This window comes from Eufriesea mexicana, unplaced genomic scaffold (assembly GCF_001483705.2).
Source record: "Eufriesea mexicana isolate 0111107269 unplaced genomic scaffold, ASM148370v2 scaffold5301, whole genome shotgun sequence".
Taxonomy (NCBI): Eukaryota; Metazoa; Arthropoda; class Insecta; order Hymenoptera; family Apidae; genus Eufriesea; species Eufriesea mexicana.
In genome coordinates, this window is record NW_016913252.1 from 75,338 (window position 1) to 95,295 (window position 19,958).

The 19,958-nt window shown below is 28.3% G+C and overlaps 6 protein-coding genes across 9 annotated transcripts in view; 3 read left to right on the forward strand and 3 right to left on the reverse strand.

Annotated features, from left to right (window-relative positions):
* Nucleotides 1-1,064: 1,064 nt before the first annotated feature.
* Nucleotides 1,065-2,266, reverse strand: LOC108551953 (haloacid dehalogenase-like hydrolase domain-containing protein 2). Its single transcript, XM_017906297.1, has 4 exons — nucleotides 2,111-2,266; nucleotides 1,597-1,896; nucleotides 1,300-1,510; nucleotides 1,065-1,232 (listed from the first exon to the last, which is right to left on the reverse strand). Exons 1-4 carry the CDS (start codon nucleotides 2,203-2,205, stop codon nucleotides 1,065-1,067), a joined length of 774 nt encoding a protein of 257 aa, XP_017761786.1. The 5' UTR covers nucleotides 2,206-2,266.
* An 81-nt stretch (nucleotides 2,267-2,347) lies between these two features.
* Nucleotides 2,348-4,692, forward strand: LOC108551952 (uncharacterized). Its single transcript, XM_017906296.1, has 6 exons — nucleotides 2,348-2,409; nucleotides 2,482-2,574; nucleotides 2,641-2,974; nucleotides 3,043-3,230; nucleotides 3,300-4,291; nucleotides 4,363-4,692. Exons 1-6 carry the CDS (start codon nucleotides 2,348-2,350, stop codon nucleotides 4,638-4,640), a joined length of 1,947 nt encoding a protein of 648 aa, XP_017761785.1. The 3' UTR covers nucleotides 4,641-4,692.
* A 473-nt stretch (nucleotides 4,693-5,165) lies between these two features.
* LOC108551958 (transmembrane protein 135-like) lies at nucleotides 5,166-9,226 on the reverse strand. Its single transcript, XM_017906306.1, is given in 10 exon segments — nucleotides 5,166-6,268; nucleotides 6,353-6,519; nucleotides 6,611-6,687; nucleotides 6,690-6,726; nucleotides 6,804-6,971; nucleotides 7,065-7,326; nucleotides 7,400-7,554; nucleotides 7,682-7,808; nucleotides 8,068-8,198; nucleotides 8,563-9,226. Coding segments are annotated over 10 exon segments (1,383 nt in total). The 5' UTR covers nucleotides 8,707-9,226; the 3' UTR covers nucleotides 5,166-6,153.
* Nucleotides 9,227-9,948: 722 nt separating this feature from the next.
* On the forward strand, nucleotides 9,949-15,658 carry LOC108551957 (pyrroline-5-carboxylate reductase 2). 4 transcript variants are annotated; one of them, XM_017906303.1, is made up of 9 exons: nucleotides 9,949-10,022; nucleotides 10,822-10,984; nucleotides 11,628-11,797; nucleotides 13,339-13,476; nucleotides 13,728-13,798; nucleotides 14,520-14,690; nucleotides 14,866-15,078; nucleotides 15,171-15,336; nucleotides 15,428-15,549. In XM_017906303.1, the coding sequence occupies exons 3-9, from the start codon at nucleotides 11,722-11,724 to the stop codon at nucleotides 15,547-15,549; spliced, it is 957 nt and encodes a 318-aa protein (XP_017761792.1). In that variant the 5' UTR covers nucleotides 9,949-10,022; nucleotides 10,822-10,984; nucleotides 11,628-11,721. The 4 variants fall into 4 exon arrangements, with proteins under 4 accessions (XP_017761792.1, XP_017761793.1, XP_017761790.1 ...); XM_017906304.1 differs by lacking the exon at nucleotides 9,949-10,022 and adding an exon at nucleotides 10,581-10,711; XM_017906301.1 differs by lacking the exons at nucleotides 9,949-10,022; nucleotides 10,822-10,984; nucleotides 11,628-11,797 and adding an exon at nucleotides 12,771-12,996 and having other exon boundaries at nucleotides 15,428-15,658.
* A 691-nt stretch (nucleotides 15,659-16,349) lies between these two features.
* Nucleotides 16,350-17,758, reverse strand: LOC108551947 (uncharacterized). Its single transcript, XM_017906292.1, has 4 exons — nucleotides 17,588-17,758; nucleotides 17,378-17,506; nucleotides 17,092-17,298; nucleotides 16,350-17,011 (listed from the first exon to the last, which is right to left on the reverse strand). The coding sequence occupies exons 1-4, from the start codon at nucleotides 17,742-17,744 to the stop codon at nucleotides 16,350-16,352; spliced, it is 1,155 nt and encodes a 384-aa protein (XP_017761781.1). The 5' UTR covers nucleotides 17,745-17,758.
* A 1,114-nt stretch (nucleotides 17,759-18,872) lies between these two features.
* The window catches only part of LOC108551950 (von Hippel-Lindau disease tumor suppressor), a 148,444-nt gene continuing 147,358 nt past the window's right edge, over nucleotides 18,873-19,958 (forward strand). The window contains exon 1 of the mRNA XM_017906295.1: nucleotides 18,873-19,081. The gene's annotated coding sequence lies outside the window, so the exon portion shown is untranslated. The remainder of the gene's footprint in view (nucleotides 19,082-19,958) is intronic.

A 19,958-nucleotide genomic window follows, 5' to 3' on the forward strand; every position in this document is an offset into this window, starting at 1 on the left:
TTTTCATTTTTTTTTTTTTTTTGTATTATAATTAAATTTTTATGTTATTTGTATAATTGCAAATTCATAAAGATTTATTCTATTGTTTAGCGTTTTCACTTGTAGGTAATATTATATTAGTTCTACACATGTGACGTGCATTTCATACAGTATTCATAAAAATTATAACTGAGCCTTCCTCACTAAAAAAGATAATATTGTTCATTAAAGGAAATATTAATGTATAACATTAAAGAGCGCTTACAATTACACTTTTAAAACGTGAGATCTTCAAATCAAAACTAACTGTATACCCTATCTTTTTAGTAAGGGACAAAAAATGGACATTCTCAAAATAAATAATTCTTATGTATGTATAAAAAAAAAAATTGTGAAATGGTGCCAAAATTTTATACTAAACAGGAAACTCCTGCAGTGCACCCATTTCTTTTGAAAAGAGATTAACATTTTTTTTGTAAAACTGCTTTTAATAATAACTTATTAAGTACTATAGTTCTAATATTTATTACCTAAGATTATGTATAGTGGTAGATATTCATAATTACAACGATCATTTTCTTTGTTTTTAGAGTCATATAAAAATCCTAAAAATATTGTCTCACGTCTAGATAATTCTATGGTCAAATGTGAAAGAAGAGTTGATTCATCCTAATTTATAAACATAATTCATTCATATATAATAGCAAATGAAATTTTCTACAATTTTCTACATCCTATTGCGCAATGAGATGGTATCCATTTAATGTTTGTAAAGATCTACTTTCAATTATTAGTTGATTCATACAACAAATAGAATCTGTCATACATTTTATTACTACTAGAACAAATAATATAATTTGGTAATATATTTCATATCATAAAATTACTATATCAGTTTCTTTATAGCTACTGTCTACTTTATATTTTGAAACTATTATAATATAAAACTACTCCAGATCATGTATACCATTACGGAATTATTAATATTTAAATAAAATATCTAATTTAATACAGAATAACTTATATAAATGTATATATGCACTTATATGTATAACATTATTGTTATTAGTACAAAATCATAACATTTAAATTTCGTTTTTAAGAATATATTCTACAGCTTGAACAAAAGAGCTGCATACTTTTGTAGGCTGTGGTGTAATTATATTTTCATCCCCATTTCGATACTTTCCGGTTTGTACTAGAAGTCCTCTCATACCAATAGCTTGGGCACCAGCCACATCATCTTTAACATCCTAGAAATTATTATAAAATAAAGAACTAAAAATTAAAATAGAAAACACTGTTTAAAATATTTTTTACATCGCCTATCATAATTGCTTCTTCTGGAGATATATTTCCTAGAGCAGCTTTAAAGAATTCTGCAGTTGGTTTTCCAACGACTTCTGCTTTAATATTTGCTGAATATTCTAAACCAGCGATAAATGCACCTGGTCCTAAAGCTAACCCATCTGATCTTTTATAATATCGTCCTTTATGAATTGCTATGAGTGATGCGCCATCTAATAACAATCTGAAATTAAAAATAATTTGTTTCTCATAATAAGTGTACTGTTATAGATTTTTTATGATTTATTATATCAAATAATCAAGATACACCTGAATGCTTTGGTTAGTTCTTCATAATGAAATTTATCTGGTGCTAATCCGATTACAACAGCATTTGCCTTCTCGTTATTTTTTATTAAATCTTCAAAATCTTCATTAGCAGCAGGATCAATTAGTAACATTGGATTTAATTTCCGTAGAATAATTAAATTTCTCGCTGCAGCTAAAGAACTGAAAATTTCTTCTTTTTTAATATTAAAACCGAGTCTTATTAATCGGTTATGTAGGAAGTTACCGGATTCTTTTGTTGTATTTGTGACAAATTTGATCGGTATATTAGCGCTTCGAAGCCTATATTACAAACAATAAAATTATTTATACAATATATAATTTTTGTCAAATTATTCTTTGTTTATTTAAACATTATTAATAGTAATAATGTTAAGACATAAAATTAATATTTCAATTTAAAAAACTTCAATCGAAGAAATCGGCGCAATGCACGCTGCGCCATGACATTTGCTAACGACCTAAATAATTCTTACAAATTAAATGAAAAGACCACCTGTTTAAAGCTTCTACTGCACCTTGAATCGCTATATTATCAATATGCAGTGTTCCACTAAGATCTATTAATATCATCTTTATTTGTTTCGCCATATTTTTATAAAATTTCGAGAACTTATTCAGCAGTAACTGTCCGGTTCCATATATTACACAGAGTGTGTGTGTACGTAAAGTATACTCACTTCATGACACATACAAATCAGTTAATAATAGAAGCGTAAGATTCATATTGCACATGGCAAGTATGGCGCTCTCCATGGGACAGGAAGGCGTAAAACAAGTACCTTGGTTTTCTCTGTAAATATTAGAATACTTAATAATTATTATGACTTAAAGTATTTTATAAGAAATTATATTTACATTCCATAGCGCAGAGTGGTTCCAAGTGTACAAACAGATTTATTCCAATGATATAGATGAACAGATGAAAGGATATGAGACGCTGCTTGTTTGGAAAGCAAGGTAATCAAGTAATAAACGTTTAACCGAATATTTTGAAATAAGTTGTATTAATTGGCAATATTTTAGGATACCAAAATTACCAATAGGGATTGATTGTACTCTTTCAATTATGCAAGTGTGTATTAGAGATCGTGAATGGACTCCTAAGATTAATAGTGGCGAGTTGCCACTTAGCTATGAAAATGATTTATGTTTGATGTACTCAACTACAATAATGAGACTTTTAAATTATATATCTAATGTAGGACATACGAAGCAAACATCTTTATTTCAGATTGCACAACAGTTAAATATCCCAAAGTGGATAGTGAACTTAAGGCATGATACTGCTCATAGTCATGAATTACCATCTATTGGAGTATTGAAAATAGCTGTAAACATATTACTAACTTGGTTACATGTAAGTTTATTTTAATATTAATTGTAATTTGAAAAGAAAAAAATTACTTTTATGTAATATATTTAAAGGAAGAATATTGGGTAGCAGAAGCTAAAAAAATTGAAGAATGTTTGATTACTGAGGAATCTATGAAGGAAGTTCAAGAAACTGAAGAAGTACAGGATTTCAGTGATTTAATAGAACTTTGGACTTCTGTTAGTTTGTATATTCATGCCGGTTACCATCTAGTATCTGGTGTTCCAGATTCTCAGTTGAAGTATGTATAAATATATTCAACTATTTCAACTATAATAAATTTATATCAATAAATTGATATTCTTCATAGGGAAACATTACAAGATCTGCGTTCATATGCTATTTCTTTATTAGAAAAAAATAGCGAAGATGTGGAAAGTGATAAAGATAACTATGTGGAAGCTGTCAGTGATGATATAAAAAAAGATAAAAAGTATACATTAGAGACTGCAAGGATAGTTCTTTTATCTGAAATATCTAGATATCTTAACAAAAAAATTATACCTAATAAAAAAGATATAGTTTGCAATACACTGTTTAATTCAGAAGCTTTTTTACCAAACAAAGATGTTTTATCAATTTTTACCCAAAATGAAAGCAGTGAAAGTAAATTAGAAAAAGATGTTTTGCCATTAGATATGGTCAATTTTTGGAAAGATATAATATTTTTATTATATGAAAAAGACCTAATGGAAACATTAATTGTAAAATTATTAGAATTAATAGACAATGAAGAAGTAAAGAAAGAAAAAAGATTATTAGCTTCTTTATGGTTAAGTTCTATATCATATAGTTTTCTGAAACTGGATAATGCACATATCATATCTCGACTTTTAGAATATCAATTAGAAAGAACAAGAAAAAATTTATCACCAAAAGTTTTTGAACTTAAGGTCAAAGAGGAAACAGATCGTATTTATCCACATTTAAAATGTGTTTTATGGTTTAATATATCAGATACCGTGCTACCATGCTTAACTGATATAAAATTTATTTCAAAACTTATATCGAATGTAAATGAATTCTCAGTCAAATTCATTGTGCCTATGTTAGAATTAATAAGTCCAAAAATAGATAAAGAAAGCAAACAATTGCTATTGAATTTAATGAATGTTTATGTAATAGCGATAGTTGATAAAAATGATAAAAATTCTTATGAATATGAAAAGACTTTTACACTCAAAGACCTTCAACCTGATGAATATCCATTAGGCACAGAAAATAATCAAAATGAACTGGAAAATAAAACATCTTTTTTAGTTGATCAAAAAATTCGAAATAATTATTGGAACTTTGCAGTTAGTAAGTATTAAATTGTTTATTCTTGTTTTCTAAAATATTAGCAAGCAAAAATAATTTCAAAATTTTTTCAGCAACTTGTAATTGGAGAGAATGTCCAATAGGTTTGCTTCCTTGGCAGAATGATACATTGGAATTTATAAAACCATTCAATATGGTAGTACAAAAATATGATATTTCAGTATTAGAATCTGAAATTGTTCCTGGAATTATAGATAAGAAAGACTTAAAAATGCAAAGTCAAATTAATTGGGACAATGTTTTAAGAAAAAAGAAACGTTTGAAAAGGAAACGAGAACGAAGAAGCACAGATGTAATAATGAATAAGGCATTAGAAGCTGTTAAAAAATGAAAATAGTACATTTTTATATGTTCCAAAAATTTTATTCATTATTGGCATGTTTACAGGGAATATAAAAACAAATAGAAGTTCAACAATGTATTTTTGTAACGTAATAAATAAATTATATAATTCTATCAAAATGATTGATATAAAAGCTTTTTTAATTATAAAATTTCAACTAATATATATAAAATTTTTAATATCACAAATATTGAATGTTATATTAAATATCCAAGAAAGGGCTTTGTACACGCTTGTAAGAATACATTATTTTGTAACAGCATTTTTAGAATAATAGTTTCGCATTTTTTATATATGAGCATATTTATTCTATAAATGTATAAAATTTATAAACTAGACAGTTAAATATATTAACATCACAGATGTATTGTATAAGAATACAGGAATATTGTATAACAAATTTTTGTAATATTAACGAGTAATCCTTTCAAACATTGTTTAATGAATCTAATTCTTAAAGTGATACATAGCTGTTATCAAAATTTAACAATATAAAAGTTTATGATATCCGTTTCTTTGGTAGTTATTTTATTAATAGACGCTTCTTATTAATACATACTTCAAATGTATACATGATATTCTGAAATTAGTGGTACATCTCAAAAGAGCATATTTTTGCATAAAAATATAGATCGACAATGTACTTGTTCGGTACGCGTGCACTCGAGCTGAGTGATAGATATTCCCGGAGTATTATGGGGTCAGGGGAAGGTTTCTCATTCCGTACCGATGAGTGCATACGAGTACAATAGGCGGAGTCAAAGTATTCCCCTTGCGTCACAATACCCCTGCAACATCGAGATCGCATAAGTGCATGTGTACTCAGTAAATATTCGAACTCACTCTTTTCAAGACATTTCTTATGACATTATTTCTTATCATTTATACTTTTTCGTGTTAAGAAAGTTCAATATAAATATTCGTTATGTACACATATATTAAAATATAGTTTCAAGCATCCGAGGAGTATCACAAAGTAAGGGAAGTACAATTGACTCCGCCTACAGCAATACTGTTCATCGATGAAGACTCTTAAATACAATTTTGTTTCTTTCTACGTGGAAATGGTAAAGAAATCGTGTTTAATACTATATATTTTTCATGTGTAATGTGATATCAGCCAGCATTTTATACTATAATATAAAGATATATACAGTGCGAAAAGGTCCCTAAACTCCGGAAGAATACAAACAGCACTGGTGTACGATACGCGTTATTTCCCCTCCTCCCTTTTTCTTTTCTTTAGGTAAGAAGCATTCCCCTTACCTCATGGTGCCGTTCGTGAATCCGCGACCTTACATGAGTGCACGCGTACTCAACGAACATTCAAACCCAGTTTCCTTGAGGAGGAAGTCTCTTTTATGTAGCTCCTTTTATTTTTTTTTAAACAGAAACAAACTTTCCGAATCGTACCATCAGTTCTTCGATACTTCGTGTAAATAACAAATACGTTCAAAAGAACAAAGTTCAATAAATTCTACTTCATTCTTGTGTTATTAAATTAAAATGAAAAAGTTTTCTTAGTGGAAGTATTAGTTTTTCTACATACATCTGCAAGATGCTTAGATGTTTCTAAACCATATATGTCTAATGGTACTCGAGACATTATTGCTACCCTGAAATTATACAGAAGAAAAAAAGTGTAATATGTGTTAAAAATTTAAATGTATAGTAGTTTAACAAGTTTATGATGTTCTTACCTTCCTCCAGAGATAGTATACAAAAATTTCCAATAGGAAGACCTTAAGAGATGTGGTTCAAAGATTGATACATGGAAGAGTACTGCTGTACTAAAGCAATATAAGAAGATTTGAAACCATTTTACTTCAGGTACTATCTTTTTTTCCACAAGATCATTCCATAACAACTAAATAAAACAGAGCATGGTATAAAGTATGAAGTTTTATGCGTAATAAAAGTACTAAATTACAAAATCAAAAAATTATTTGCAAAATTACCTGCAATGCTTTCCACATAAAATATAAAGTTATTGTATTAATATTATAAAACATAAATGTTAAACCACTTATAAGTAATCTTTTTGTAAGAATCTTCTTAGTAAACAAGATATTAGCTACAATAAATTTAAAAATTATTACAGTAATATATATAAAATTTAAATAACTTCTAGTGATAAAAATAAAATAATACCCTATAAAGTCCTGCAAAACCACCTAAAAATAGAGGTAAATTTAAATTGCTTTTTTTGAAAATTACTGATTTTATTACCAGTGGTTTTGTAATTAATTTTTTAATATTAAAGAACAAATTAATCATTAGTTGGGCACCTAAAGCATAACTAAATACTTCTGTGCCACTCTGTAAAATGAAATGAGCATTAGTAATATATATATATATATATATCTCATATTAACTACATAATCTTTAACATTTATTCACTTTTGAACATACCTTTAATATGTAATGAGCACAACTAAATGGATGTGGGCAGGAAATATGTTTATCTTTATGCTTTAATGTTTCTGTAAGTTTTTTGTATGTCTCAAGGGATTTCATAAATATATTAACATTTTTTTTATGAGATTTATTTACATCATGCTTGTCTACGGAATTACCACTATTATCTTCATTAGAACAGCATAATTGCATTTCATAGTGTAATTCGTTTTTCTCTTTAGGATAATCAGTCCCTTCATATTTTCCAACAATGATTCTAGTAAAAATTGTCTAATTACTTGAAAATTGTTTATGAACGCTATAAATAAAAAAGTTGAATAAATAAATACCTAAGTATTTTATATATAGAATCTTGGTTATTTGGTTTAGTACGATAAAAATAAAGCAATAATGCTAAACTTGTAGCAAAAATATATGTTCCACCTTGTGAAATGGGAGAATAATATCCCCTTGCTACCCCCATTCTAAATAATGTTTCTGTCGCCTGATGAAGGATATCATTAATTTATAAAAATATTAAAATTATAGTTTCTATAGTCTTATATGTATTTTTATAAAGAAATTTTATTTTATCTCATCCTAACAAGGAATTATAAGATAAATCTACTCACAATATTAGATACATATAAACTCAATAAAGTACGCCTTGATGGCCTCTCAATAATAATAGCAGACAAACTAGATAGAAATGATGGAAAAAATGATATAGTCAGGAAGTTGAAGTTTCCAAGTATTCGTCTGAAATATACATTGTTTTACATAAATATAATAATGCTACACAATCAAAAGTTTCGTTAAATCAAATAAACATTATACAATAATTATAATGTTAATTTAACAAATAATAATAAACAATGGAATAAAACACAAAAAGCCTGTTTATAATTTTTTCATTTCTAAAATTTAATTAATTCCCTCATATAATAATATAATATAGTAAACAAATATTTCTATTTATATATGATATGAGCAAAATCATATATTTATTTATGCAAACCTTAAAAGGCAAATGAACATAGAATAGGAAAAAGCACTCCATGAGAGGAAAGCTGTTGACTGTAAAAAACCCAATATCGTTTTTTTAATATCTCCTTTAGATGGTTTCTTTCCTTTTAATAAAAGTGCAACCTAAAAAAGACCGATAAGGACAGAAATTATACATATTTGATAATGAATGAGTTTTTCATAATTTTTTCGAACAAAAGAAAAAATATTACGCAATAAAGTAATTTAAAAGTTATCAATTTATCAGCTGACGAAATAAATCTAACAATAAACATCTGTTAAGAGGCAACATAAAATTCTATTCGTTATTATTTATCGTGTATCGTGATTCAACCAAGTGTAATTTACATAGCTCAGAATTGCAACAAAAAAGTGTTACGCATAATGTATATACGCCAGTTGTTAATAATTACGATACGATCGTTACATCGGCAAAATGATATAATAAACTGAAATAAAAACTAAGAGAAAGAATTGATAAACATACTATATAAACTGTGGAATATATCCTTAGGCATTCTTGAAGAGCATCTAAGCCAAGACCGGCGGCTGTATTCACACAGGAATCTCCCCAAGGATGTGCATATTCCTTACAGGATATATCGATGAATTTGCTTAGTTGTGAAGGCATTCTCTGATGACTAACAATTTTACAATAAATTTAGTTACTGACTACGCAGTGTCAATTTTCAGCAAAGAACGTTGCATAAAGAAAAAATAAAACTGTTGCTCCTTCTGTCACGCAGTGTTACTATAGCTATTTTGATATTGTCAAACACTTTGTTAAATTCATTCTTCTTGCTTGTTACACGTTAATTTAGAATTACGCAACGTAAATCAAAGAAAATTTGATTCGATTACGATTGATTAAGAAAGTCTATATATTGATCGATGTTCAACAAGGATTAGATAACGACGTGTTTTCGATTCTGGACTTCGATTCCTCAAAATGGGATATTAGAAATGTTCGTGTCTTTCGTAGATCAAAGAAAAAATGATCACGATAACAAACAGACAAACGCGTGCGAACTCGTCGACCGCTCGTCACCGACTGAATCCGGACAACTGTGTAAAATCAAAACTCGCTTTCGTCGACCTTAACTCTTCTTACGTAGAACCCTAATTTAAATATTTGTTGAATAATAATTCAATTAACGTATCAATAAAAGAAACTATTTATCATTACTATCTTAATCATTTTATAATCGCTAACGAAAAAAGCTTTATTCATATATTATTACTACTATGAAAGATAATTTTTTCCAAAACATAATTACAATTGTAAGGAATTTATGTATTAATATTTTATTTAACGGATTTAATAATTTCTAATTGGTAATTATTACAGGTTTGTTTTCTCAAAATATACTATGCAACAGCAAAAGTATTTTATAACTTTCTAATTGCATTTCCAGTTCACTGTTTCCATAAACCTACTTGATGTGAAAGTATACGAGACTGAAATTAATAATATACATTAAAAATGGTGATTAATGCATATTATGGAATATTTTCTTGAAAATTGGTAGACGCAAATTTAATTTGCGAATTAAAACTTGCATTTATATGATATATTTATAATATAACGATTATACTTTTTTACTGAAATGTGTGATATATTCAATACAATATATCTATTGATACACATATGTATATGGCTTTTATTACCTTAGTTGAAATTATATATACCAGCATCTATAGTGCGGTAACATTTTGTGTTATCATAGTATTTAATGCATCACAGTTTACTTTAGTATGACATTTCTAGAGAAACAGATAATGAAAACTGAAAGAAAGAGTGACGAAGTACAAATTTAGTCAACGAATACATATGCAAATACAGGAAACAGACTAAAGAAAGCTTCTCTTTCAGGAGTCGAGTAATTCTCACCCATTTACATGTTTGTTGCTCCGTCGGTCACTCACGATGATTAGTGTCAGATTTCGGTAAGTACTGAATTTTAAGCAATTTCGTACTATAATATAAAAATAACAACAGAAATAATACACAAAATATTATAATGCACAATAAACGTATTAAATCCTTCACCATTAAATAATAAATTTTAAATAAGTTCGTTGGTACAGTTCCGTATAAATACAAGTAACCAATAGAGTAATACATATTAAATTATATTATCTGCACAATAATATTTAGTTCCGAAAAACTATTTTATTTGTTTATTTGTGTTTTACACGAGTAAATCGATTTCATTGCATGACATATGCATTACAATCGCGCATGATCGCGTAACACATTGCTACTGACATCTATGTATCATCACTGGAACGTTTTTTTAGAAAATTTTGTAGCTTATAAATCACGCGTTATATTTGTTTCGTCAATATTTATAACTCTTAAGAATAGTTCCACATTTATTATATTTGATTATTTGTCAGGGAAAGGTGATAATTTTCGATAGCGTAACTGATAAATCAAATTTAATTATTACATTTTAATTTTGTTATTGCGTCACATTTACATTCCTTTAAATTCCACGTTAAAACTAGTATTTTTAATATTTATCGAAAAACAAGTTTCGGTGGTATAGAGATTTTTTAGTAAATTTTGACACGAGGATGGTGCTATACCTGGTTGTAGATAATTCCAGGTCCTATCCGCTAGACTTGGAAAGGTACTGTATCAGATAAGGGGGTGACACAATTATGTTTAGATTGTGATTGGCTACGACCGAATAGGTAGTTTTCCGTGTCTGATGAACAATAATCGTTAGTCGTATTTCAGCTACATACGGTGATCCACGTTGGTATATAAGAGCAGGGAAGAGACAGTGTGTATATTAAATATTGTACACAATTGCGAACGGAACAATCGTTTTATCGATTGCAGAGTGATATCATTATATGAGAAGATTGTCAAGAAGTATTTCCTACAGAATGTAAATTGTGTAAGTATGATAATTTAAGCAATTTAATTAAAAACAAACTAATAATTACTTTTTATTAAAATTATAAAAATAAATTCAGGATCACTAATTACGTATTATGAATTACGCGTGATACCAAATCAACATAGGCGCAATTTTGCACGTGTACACGCAACGTGCCTTTCATCACGAATGCAATTATTAGTTTTTTATTTACTATACGTATTTTTTGGAATATCATACTTATATATTTTGCACATATTTAATGTGATAAATGTCTGTTTCATAGTTATATCTGTTTAGATGTTTTTCCTATCATAAAAAGGCATAATTCAAAATTAATGCTATAATTACAAAAAAATATTTATGAAATAAATACAGCGATCCACAATAATTGACAATTATATATGGAATCGATATAAAATATGCCTCGGAGCAAACACTGGTACAAGATTTAAAAGGATTAAATACAAGAAATATTATCGACTAGTATTTTATATTTATATTTTATTTATTACCAACTCCAAGATCTACGTCGTTTACCTATAATTCAGTTTAATATCACCGATTACCTATCTTTGATGAACAATATGTACATTTATGTATTTGAAGAGTCTCTAGTATAAAATTAGCAGATCTCTCAGCAAATTCTATTTGCTTGCAGTTTATCGTGGCGCCATACATTTAATCACAACACGTCGCATCTATTAATTACTTTCTAGTCTTTGCGAAGGAAGGAGAAGAAGAAAGAAAGGAAGATGACTACAGGATTGAAGACAATGGAATTTCTACGGTTAGGCCGACGACTTCGTCGACGCCTAAATGCCCGAAATGGTGAGTAAGAGAAACATTAATATCGTTTCCATTCAATCTGAATCGCGATATTATCAAATGATCCGCGATAACAGGTCGAAACGTGAGCTCTCTTAATCAATCGCTAAGTCTTCTCGCACGTGATACTGTTTATGTCGTACAATCATCACGTTCATATGCATTAACTGAACGCGATGTAGTTAAACTTAAATTGAAATATGAGCGAAAACATAGTGCTCAAAATAGTCACAGATATATTTTCATGAGTCAATTGATCGCTCGGTAAAACATTAGGATTTAATGATTAAACGGTGTTGAAATTTCCTTCTGCTATATAAATTTGGTATTGCTTTGCTTCAAGAAATATACAGCGACATAAAGATTACGACGTATTACGCAAGTTAAGATATACAAGAGGAATATGATTGTATTTTCAAAGCAGGAAATGATTATTTAAATTATTATTTCTAAGTTAATTCGAACATTATTTGCTCAAAAAATTCCATTGTGGTATTAGATCCGATAAATACAAGAAATTGTAACGTAACTGAAATTGTACACGAATTGCATTAATTTCATTTTTTAGAACCATATTAAAACATGATTGCTTTAATGTTTCAAGTAATGCAAACTCGATTGCGATGAACTAAGGTGACAAAAAATTTATTTTATTTATTTTATATATCATATCAACTAATTTACATATTTTTTGATATCAACTTAAACTTTATTATGCAGTATTGTTTATATTTTTTGACTGAGAAATTTAAATACAAATGTTTTTAGCGCCGCTGTCAAATTAGGCGTGACCTGGTTCACTTTCTAGATTAAAATTCATCTTATCGAATGCAATTTGAATGGCAATTATGTAATACGTTGTTCATTTATCAAAGTAGCAAAGTATAACAAAAGCGATTTATACGGAACCTTCAGTTGTCGCGAACCACGATAGAATGATGAATTATCGTGACTCGTAATTTTTGTAAAAAAAAGCAAGAAAAACGTCAAATAATTCACTAGCGAAATGTTTCGCAGAGACGTTTCGAGACGTTTATTACTCGCGTTTTGTTCGTCGCATATGCGTAATGAACGCAAATATATTGCGCATAGAGGACCTTATCTCGTGCATGATTACATAAAAAAAAAAAAACTACTGAAATCATCTCTGTACCGAGGAAGATGGGGCGAGAAACGGGAACCAGAAGCACACCGATTTGCTTGTAAATATCGCGATCGGACGGTATTAGTCTTTACATTGTACAAATTAGGAATTCCGACTTTGGATTAAAAACTTTTCTATTTCGAATTCTAATCTTTGTATATTTATCGCGTTTTCGTACCAGAAGAGCAATTCGCTTTGAATTAGTTATTTATAGAAGGAATTGAATTGAGAGAGAAATCTTCTAAGAATAGTTTCTGTTTTGCAACTTAATATTTCGATTTGTTTGTTGTATGAGCGTGTAAGTGAAGATCATAAAAGTGAATTGCAACGTGATGGAGATGATAAACCTATTTTGAAATAATAATTTTTCGATGATACGTGCCCTCTTTTTTTTGTACAGTGAGCGATCAGCTGCTTGCTGGCGGTGAGGACAGAAAGAAAAGAATTGCATTAAATATTGATATGAAGATGCTGAAGATCGGATTCATTGGAGGCGGCAAGATGGCCCAAGCTCTAGCCAAAGGTTTTATACGAGCTGGTAAAAATGCTAACTGATATTCGTTTATTCGATGACGTTGTATACTTGGATTATGTAATTATTCATTATCGATATTTTTAAATTTTGTGTATACATTTGCATATTAATTTTACTTTATGTGTATATTTACGTATTTATATTTTAATACTTACCTAATAGTTTGAACGAAAGACGTTAAATTTAAATATTTTTGCGGGAGTTGATATTTTTGTCTTTTTGATCTTTCAATGTTGTATCATTGTGATTTCTAGGATTGAGCAAGGGTGAAATGATGTTGGCCAGTTGCCTTCCGAACGATGTGGGCAGTATAGATGCGTTTAAGGTGAAAATAATTGTTTATCACGACTGTTTAATTTGTTATCATTGCATGCCAAGGTATATGAAGATATGCTGATAAAAGATAGTCATCTGGTTATTAACGTTATCAGTTTGAAGCAGTTGTTTCAAAAAATATGAAAACAATAAATATTTTTTGTTTACTCGACAAACAGATAAAGAAGATGAAAATCTACTTGAGGAACGCTTAATACATAATAGTAATACTCATTTTTTAGAGTATTAGCTGGACATATCAAGTTTACATAAAAAGTAATCGACGATCTCAACTTGATTGGGTATTAAGATTAAAATAATTAACGTATTTAATTGACGATCATCACGTTGATGACAATTTCAATTTGCAATTCAAAGATATTGTATCTCCGTATTTAATTGCTTCTTTGATTCTTTATTAGTTAAGTTTAAGCAGTTTTTCGATAGCGCATAAGTCTTCTGTACTTATAGAGCTTTTAAACTCTATCACTAATTGACTATAAACACCTGGATGATTATTATTTCTCAGTAATTATCACGTTTAGGAAAATTTCCAATACCGAGCCTTATCTTTGCTTGATGGTAATCTGAATAAATTGTATTGCAACTATAGAATTTAGTTTATTGTACATTTACGCTCGTCGATATATTGAACCTTTCGTTATCAAGTGTGCAAAGTATTCTAATTTGCATTTCATAGTATTAATATTCTGATTAACTTATAATTTCAGGAAATGGGTTCAGAGACCGTATTTTCAAACGAACCAGTAGTTGATTATGGCGACGTCTTAATTTTATCAGTAAAACCACAAGTGGTTCCGCAGGTTCTTCCAGATTTGAAGAATTATAGAAAACTTTTACTTTCTATTGTTATGGGAGTCCCATTAACTTCATTAGAAAAGGTAATGTTTCATTTTATTCCTTTTAATTTCAATTTTGCTTATAACGGAATAAAATAAAGTTATTTTAGTATAATAAAGTAGTTAAAATATTAGTAATATTACAATATTTTTGACCTGGAAATAAACTACATATGTATGTTCATAATGTTACTTCAGATTTTAATTCTCATTCTAGGCTCTGCCAGATGGAACACCAGTAATTAGAGTAATGCCCAATACACCAGCCCTAGTGGGTTGTGGCGCAACGGTATATGCTCGTGGAAAGTATGCCGGTGATAAGGAAGCTGAAATAGCAGAAAAATTATTTTCCTCCGTGGGTTTATGCGAAGAAGTATCTGAAAATTTAATTGACCCCGTTACGGCCTTGGCTGGTTCCGGGCCTGCATATGTATGCCTAAAAATTTGAACATATTTGCAGTCATTTATATTAATGTTTATAGGAGATGATGTGTATAGTAATATTTTCATTTACCAATATAGGTATATATGATGATAGAAGCTTTGGCTGATGGAGGTGTAAAAATGGGTCTCATGAGGCCAATCGCGTATAAATTAGCTGCGCAAACTGTTCTTGGAGCTGGTACTATGGTTCGAGACACAAAGGCACACCCAGGACAACTTAAAGATGATGTAGCTTCGCCAGCAGGTTCGAAAAGACTCTATTTGACATTATAAAACATATTTGCAAGTTTTTTCGTGTTCTTGCTTTCACGATTATTCACCGTTATTTTAATTAGGGTCTACCATAACTGGAATTCACTATTTGGAAGAGCACGGATTGAGATCAGCTATAATTGGAGCAGTTGAAGCAGCAACAAAGCGATGCAAAGAAGTTAGTTCATTTTCAGAGAAAAATTAAATTTTTAATTTTGAAGAAAGATATAGTTATAGCTGGTAAACAAACGAGGAAAGTAAAAAATCATTGTTGTGTAGTCGTTGAAGTTGTAGAAAAAAAAATCACAATGTTTTAACTTAGTACCTTTTTAGCTTTATAACGTCACAGTTGTCTGTCGTACGTATTTAAAAAAAATACGTAGTGTAACTGTTTTAAAAAATTTTTGTATATTTTGTACATAATTCTTTTAAACTGGTAAATGTTAAAATTATGGCTTATTGTTATACGTTTGAAACGTAGCGTTTAAAAGTGTAGATCTGTTATTTTTTAACAGTAGTGTATTTTGTAATGAATGTGTATAAAAATGTATGTGAATATGTTTAATATTTAATTATAACATTTTTACGTTTATGCATTTAGCGTAAACAAACTGAGAACATTCGAATATGTTTTTCCTTCAAGCGAAATTTCACAATAACAAATTTTATGATGAAGGCTATAGAAAGTACTATACAAAGTATAATTTTTTATAATATAATACATAAAAAATCATGCCATTTTATATTGTGATTTTAAAAATAACATACTTAATACAATTTTAAATATTGAAATATTGCAATAAACATTAAACTTTTAAATCGTTTTTTATTTTCTTTGATGTAAAGTAAAATATATCATTCTTTGTACTAGCAATATTTAAAATGTATGTTAGTAATCTTAATGTATAAAAGATTTATAAATATTCATGATTAATGCATATAATCTCATAATATATCAACTTGATTCTATATAATCAAATATAAGAATTATTTGCTTAGTATAATTCAGTTGTTCTCCTTAAATTTTGTTTGTTTAAAACCAAGATTAAACTCTGACTTAAATATTTCTCTATAGTAACTCTCTTTAACTATATCACTTTCTGAAATACCGTCTTCTTTACATTTTGATACATAAAGTTTATGCATAGCAGCTATACTTAATCTAGAGTCTAGATATTTTTTCCCTGTACAATCCGTAGGATCTGTTGATATTTGTATCGGGAACGATTTGATATGTTCACGTACCCTATCCTTAACCCTTTCACTTTTCTTTGTTTTTGGTGTATGCTTTCCTCTTTGGTCTGGTTCTATTACTCCTTCTGGAGACATTCTTTTTTTACCCATAACATGGCGGACAAATTTTTCAGATAATGCATATGTGCTAAGAAACATGCATTTGCATACTGTAATAAATTCTCCATTCAATAAAAGTGAATAAGTAAAGGTAACTTGTCTACGATGTTTCGATTTAATGTTTTCCCGACATCGAGTACGTTGTTTCGGAGATTCCTTAACCGATAACGCGATATTTTGTTTTCGCTGTTCCCAATTACATGTTTTCCAAAAAACATTATGAAGTTCTTTCCGACTAGTTTCATTTATTTTTTCAGTGCAATGCATGCGGCATTTGCAAGGAGGACCCATAGTTTTTGCTGGTACTATTTTTCCTATTAATTTAGAAACTTTTCATATAAATTTTATTTTTACTACTTACAACATTTTTTTTTCTAAAATTAATTTAATTTACCTCCAACTCCAATATACTCTTCACCCCTTAGTCTAGCATTTTTTTTAATATTTACTTTCCATAATTCTGGATGTTTTGTACGCTTCAGGGGTTCTCTATATTCTTTTATAGTTTTTGACTTTTTCAATTGCTTAGATTTTGCATCTTTTTTAACATTTAATTCTACTTCTTCTAATGAATTGGATAATTGAGCATTTATTGATTGATCTAATAAGAAATTAAAACAAATAAAAGTAATCAATGAAACAATGTTATTAATAATATTTTAAATATTGCTAGTTATTACTTGTTACAGAATCCTTTGTTGAAGGAACTGCTTCATATTGATACTCAGGCTCTATTATTAAATCCGTGATAGCTGTATCTTTCCACCATTGGATATTTGTGGATGCATTATCCAAAGAACTTATTGGACCTACAAGTAAAAGTTTTAATTAAAAATAACTGAAATTGTTTTTTATAAAAATGATATACAGTTTGCTTGCTCTTTGCTTACATATATTGTTTTGATGTTTATGGTATGATAACTGATGGGATAATATTTGACTTTGGTTCATATGTATACTTCGATCATTGAACCAAACTCCTATTTCCTTTCTCCTCATTTGTTCATTTTCATCATTTGAATTTGTAATTATTACATTTTGTTCCATTTTATTATTCACTATGATTACATTATTCAATATTTGTACAATCAAATAATTACAGCAATTAAACATACATTTTTGGCACTTTCTTTTATTTTTTTACATTACTTCTATCAAATTTATTGTCATTTTTCAATCAAAGGTAAAAAAATAAAATATATGGTTATAGATTGTTGCACTTTCTATTTACACTAACGTAATATTTTAAGGTTATGTCATATTTCTTTGTTTTAAAGTTTTTCGGTGGAATAACTTCACACATCATTTAATAATGATAAACATTATGTGAAATATACTATAACAATACAAATTACATCGGAGAAAAGAATTCAATTAATACATAAAAATTAAATAAATTATATTAAATTAAATTGAGATAAATTAAATTGAGATAATTAAGATATTAATTAATATAAAGAGATTCAAAATAGCAAGTGCAAAATATGAAATTATTTGATAATAGAAGTAATTGTAAGATATAATGTACAAAAGCTAAAATTAATAAATTATTTAAAGAAGAAGATTGGTATCATCATCATTTATATATTGTTTAAAATATTAAAATTTTAAACAAGCATTAAAATATTAATGTCAAAATTTAACTGAAGATGGCGATGAATCTGCTCGAAACTATTTTTCAGTCCTTAGTTAATAGTTTGAAATTAGCAATCAGTCAGTGTTACGTTTTCTCTTCTTATTCTTGGTGTTAAACGTAGATATTAACATTTCATTAAAGAAAAAAGTGATTCTAAATACAAACCTTTGTAATTTTAATAGACCATTTGATTAAAAATAATATTTATTTATGTTAAAGTTATAAAATTGATAACTTATACAAAGCTATGCTTTCGTATAAATTTCTTTGTTCTCTTTATGCATAATTTCGGGTTCAGTATTAAAATAATATAATAAAATATAATATAATAACAATGTAAATATAATAGCAATATAATAATGTTAATATAATATAATATCTTTAAAGTACAAAATTCAATTTTAAAGACTATAAAATTGTAATTCAATGTAACGGAAATTATATGATATATTTAATGGTTCAAATTCAAATTTACTATAGAACCGCTAGATGGCAGCAGGTAGTACGTAAAGGATGCATTTGACAGTAGAAAACTTGGTTGGAAACGTTCGATAAGTGACATTCGGGATTAAAAGTGCAGTGTGTGGTTCGTGTAAGCAAAAGTGCTTTGGAGTTCTGCGAAATGTTTGGCAGACCTGACGCAAGTCTGTGATAAATATTAACTTCGTCAAACGATACTGTGGACATTGGTGTCAAGGTGTATTTTGGTTACCGTCCGAACGACAGGGCATTCCAACGTACATTGTGGGTGAGTGTCTTTTAGGTTACCCATTGATTTATTAGTAATGGTTCGATTTATTTTAATCGTACATCGCATCGATATTCCTTGATCTAAAGATTGAACCATTTCATTCTCTTAGTTCTGTCAGAAATTACTTTATATTCTAGAAGCTACGACGCATACTTTTGTCTGCCATTTATTTTTTAATTGTCATCTAACTTCACTGACATGCATAAATATTTGTTTATCGCAAATCTTGAAAAGAAAAAGGACCGATGCATATATACTCTGTGATGTCGGACATTATTGGTATTAATCTTCTTTTTCTGATAGTCTTCATATATATAGTCTAAAATTATCTGTTTACAATCAGTTCTTTAAACAATCTTATTAAGGTTAAATATTTCAATGCGATATGCGTGTTAGTTTTTAATAGTCGTATATATTATTTGTGATTACAAATGTCTAAAATATGGTGTATCACACCATACGTATATATGATGTGTAAATATATATATATATATATATCTATAGCTATATGTATTGATTTCAACAAGTAACCTTGAAATTTTGCAGTATGGGGGTTTGTTTACGTTTAAACACCATTTTCGTAACATCTTCAATAGTTCAGTTGATAGAGCGGTGTGCTGTAGTTGTTTGATTCTTGAAGGAACATTTTTAAGGTTGCTGAGTCGTAGGAAATTTTTAATTTCTTTCATTGTTTACTTCCATGTTTTTACTTTTTTCTTTTATTATTTTTATAATATAAAAGGTAACATAAATTATGTGATAGCATAATATGAAGAAATAGAAAAATAAATCATTTATATTTTCGTGATATCTAAAGAATTTGTAATGTAATTCTTTGGATATTTTGTTAGGTTTTGTTAATTGTATCATAATC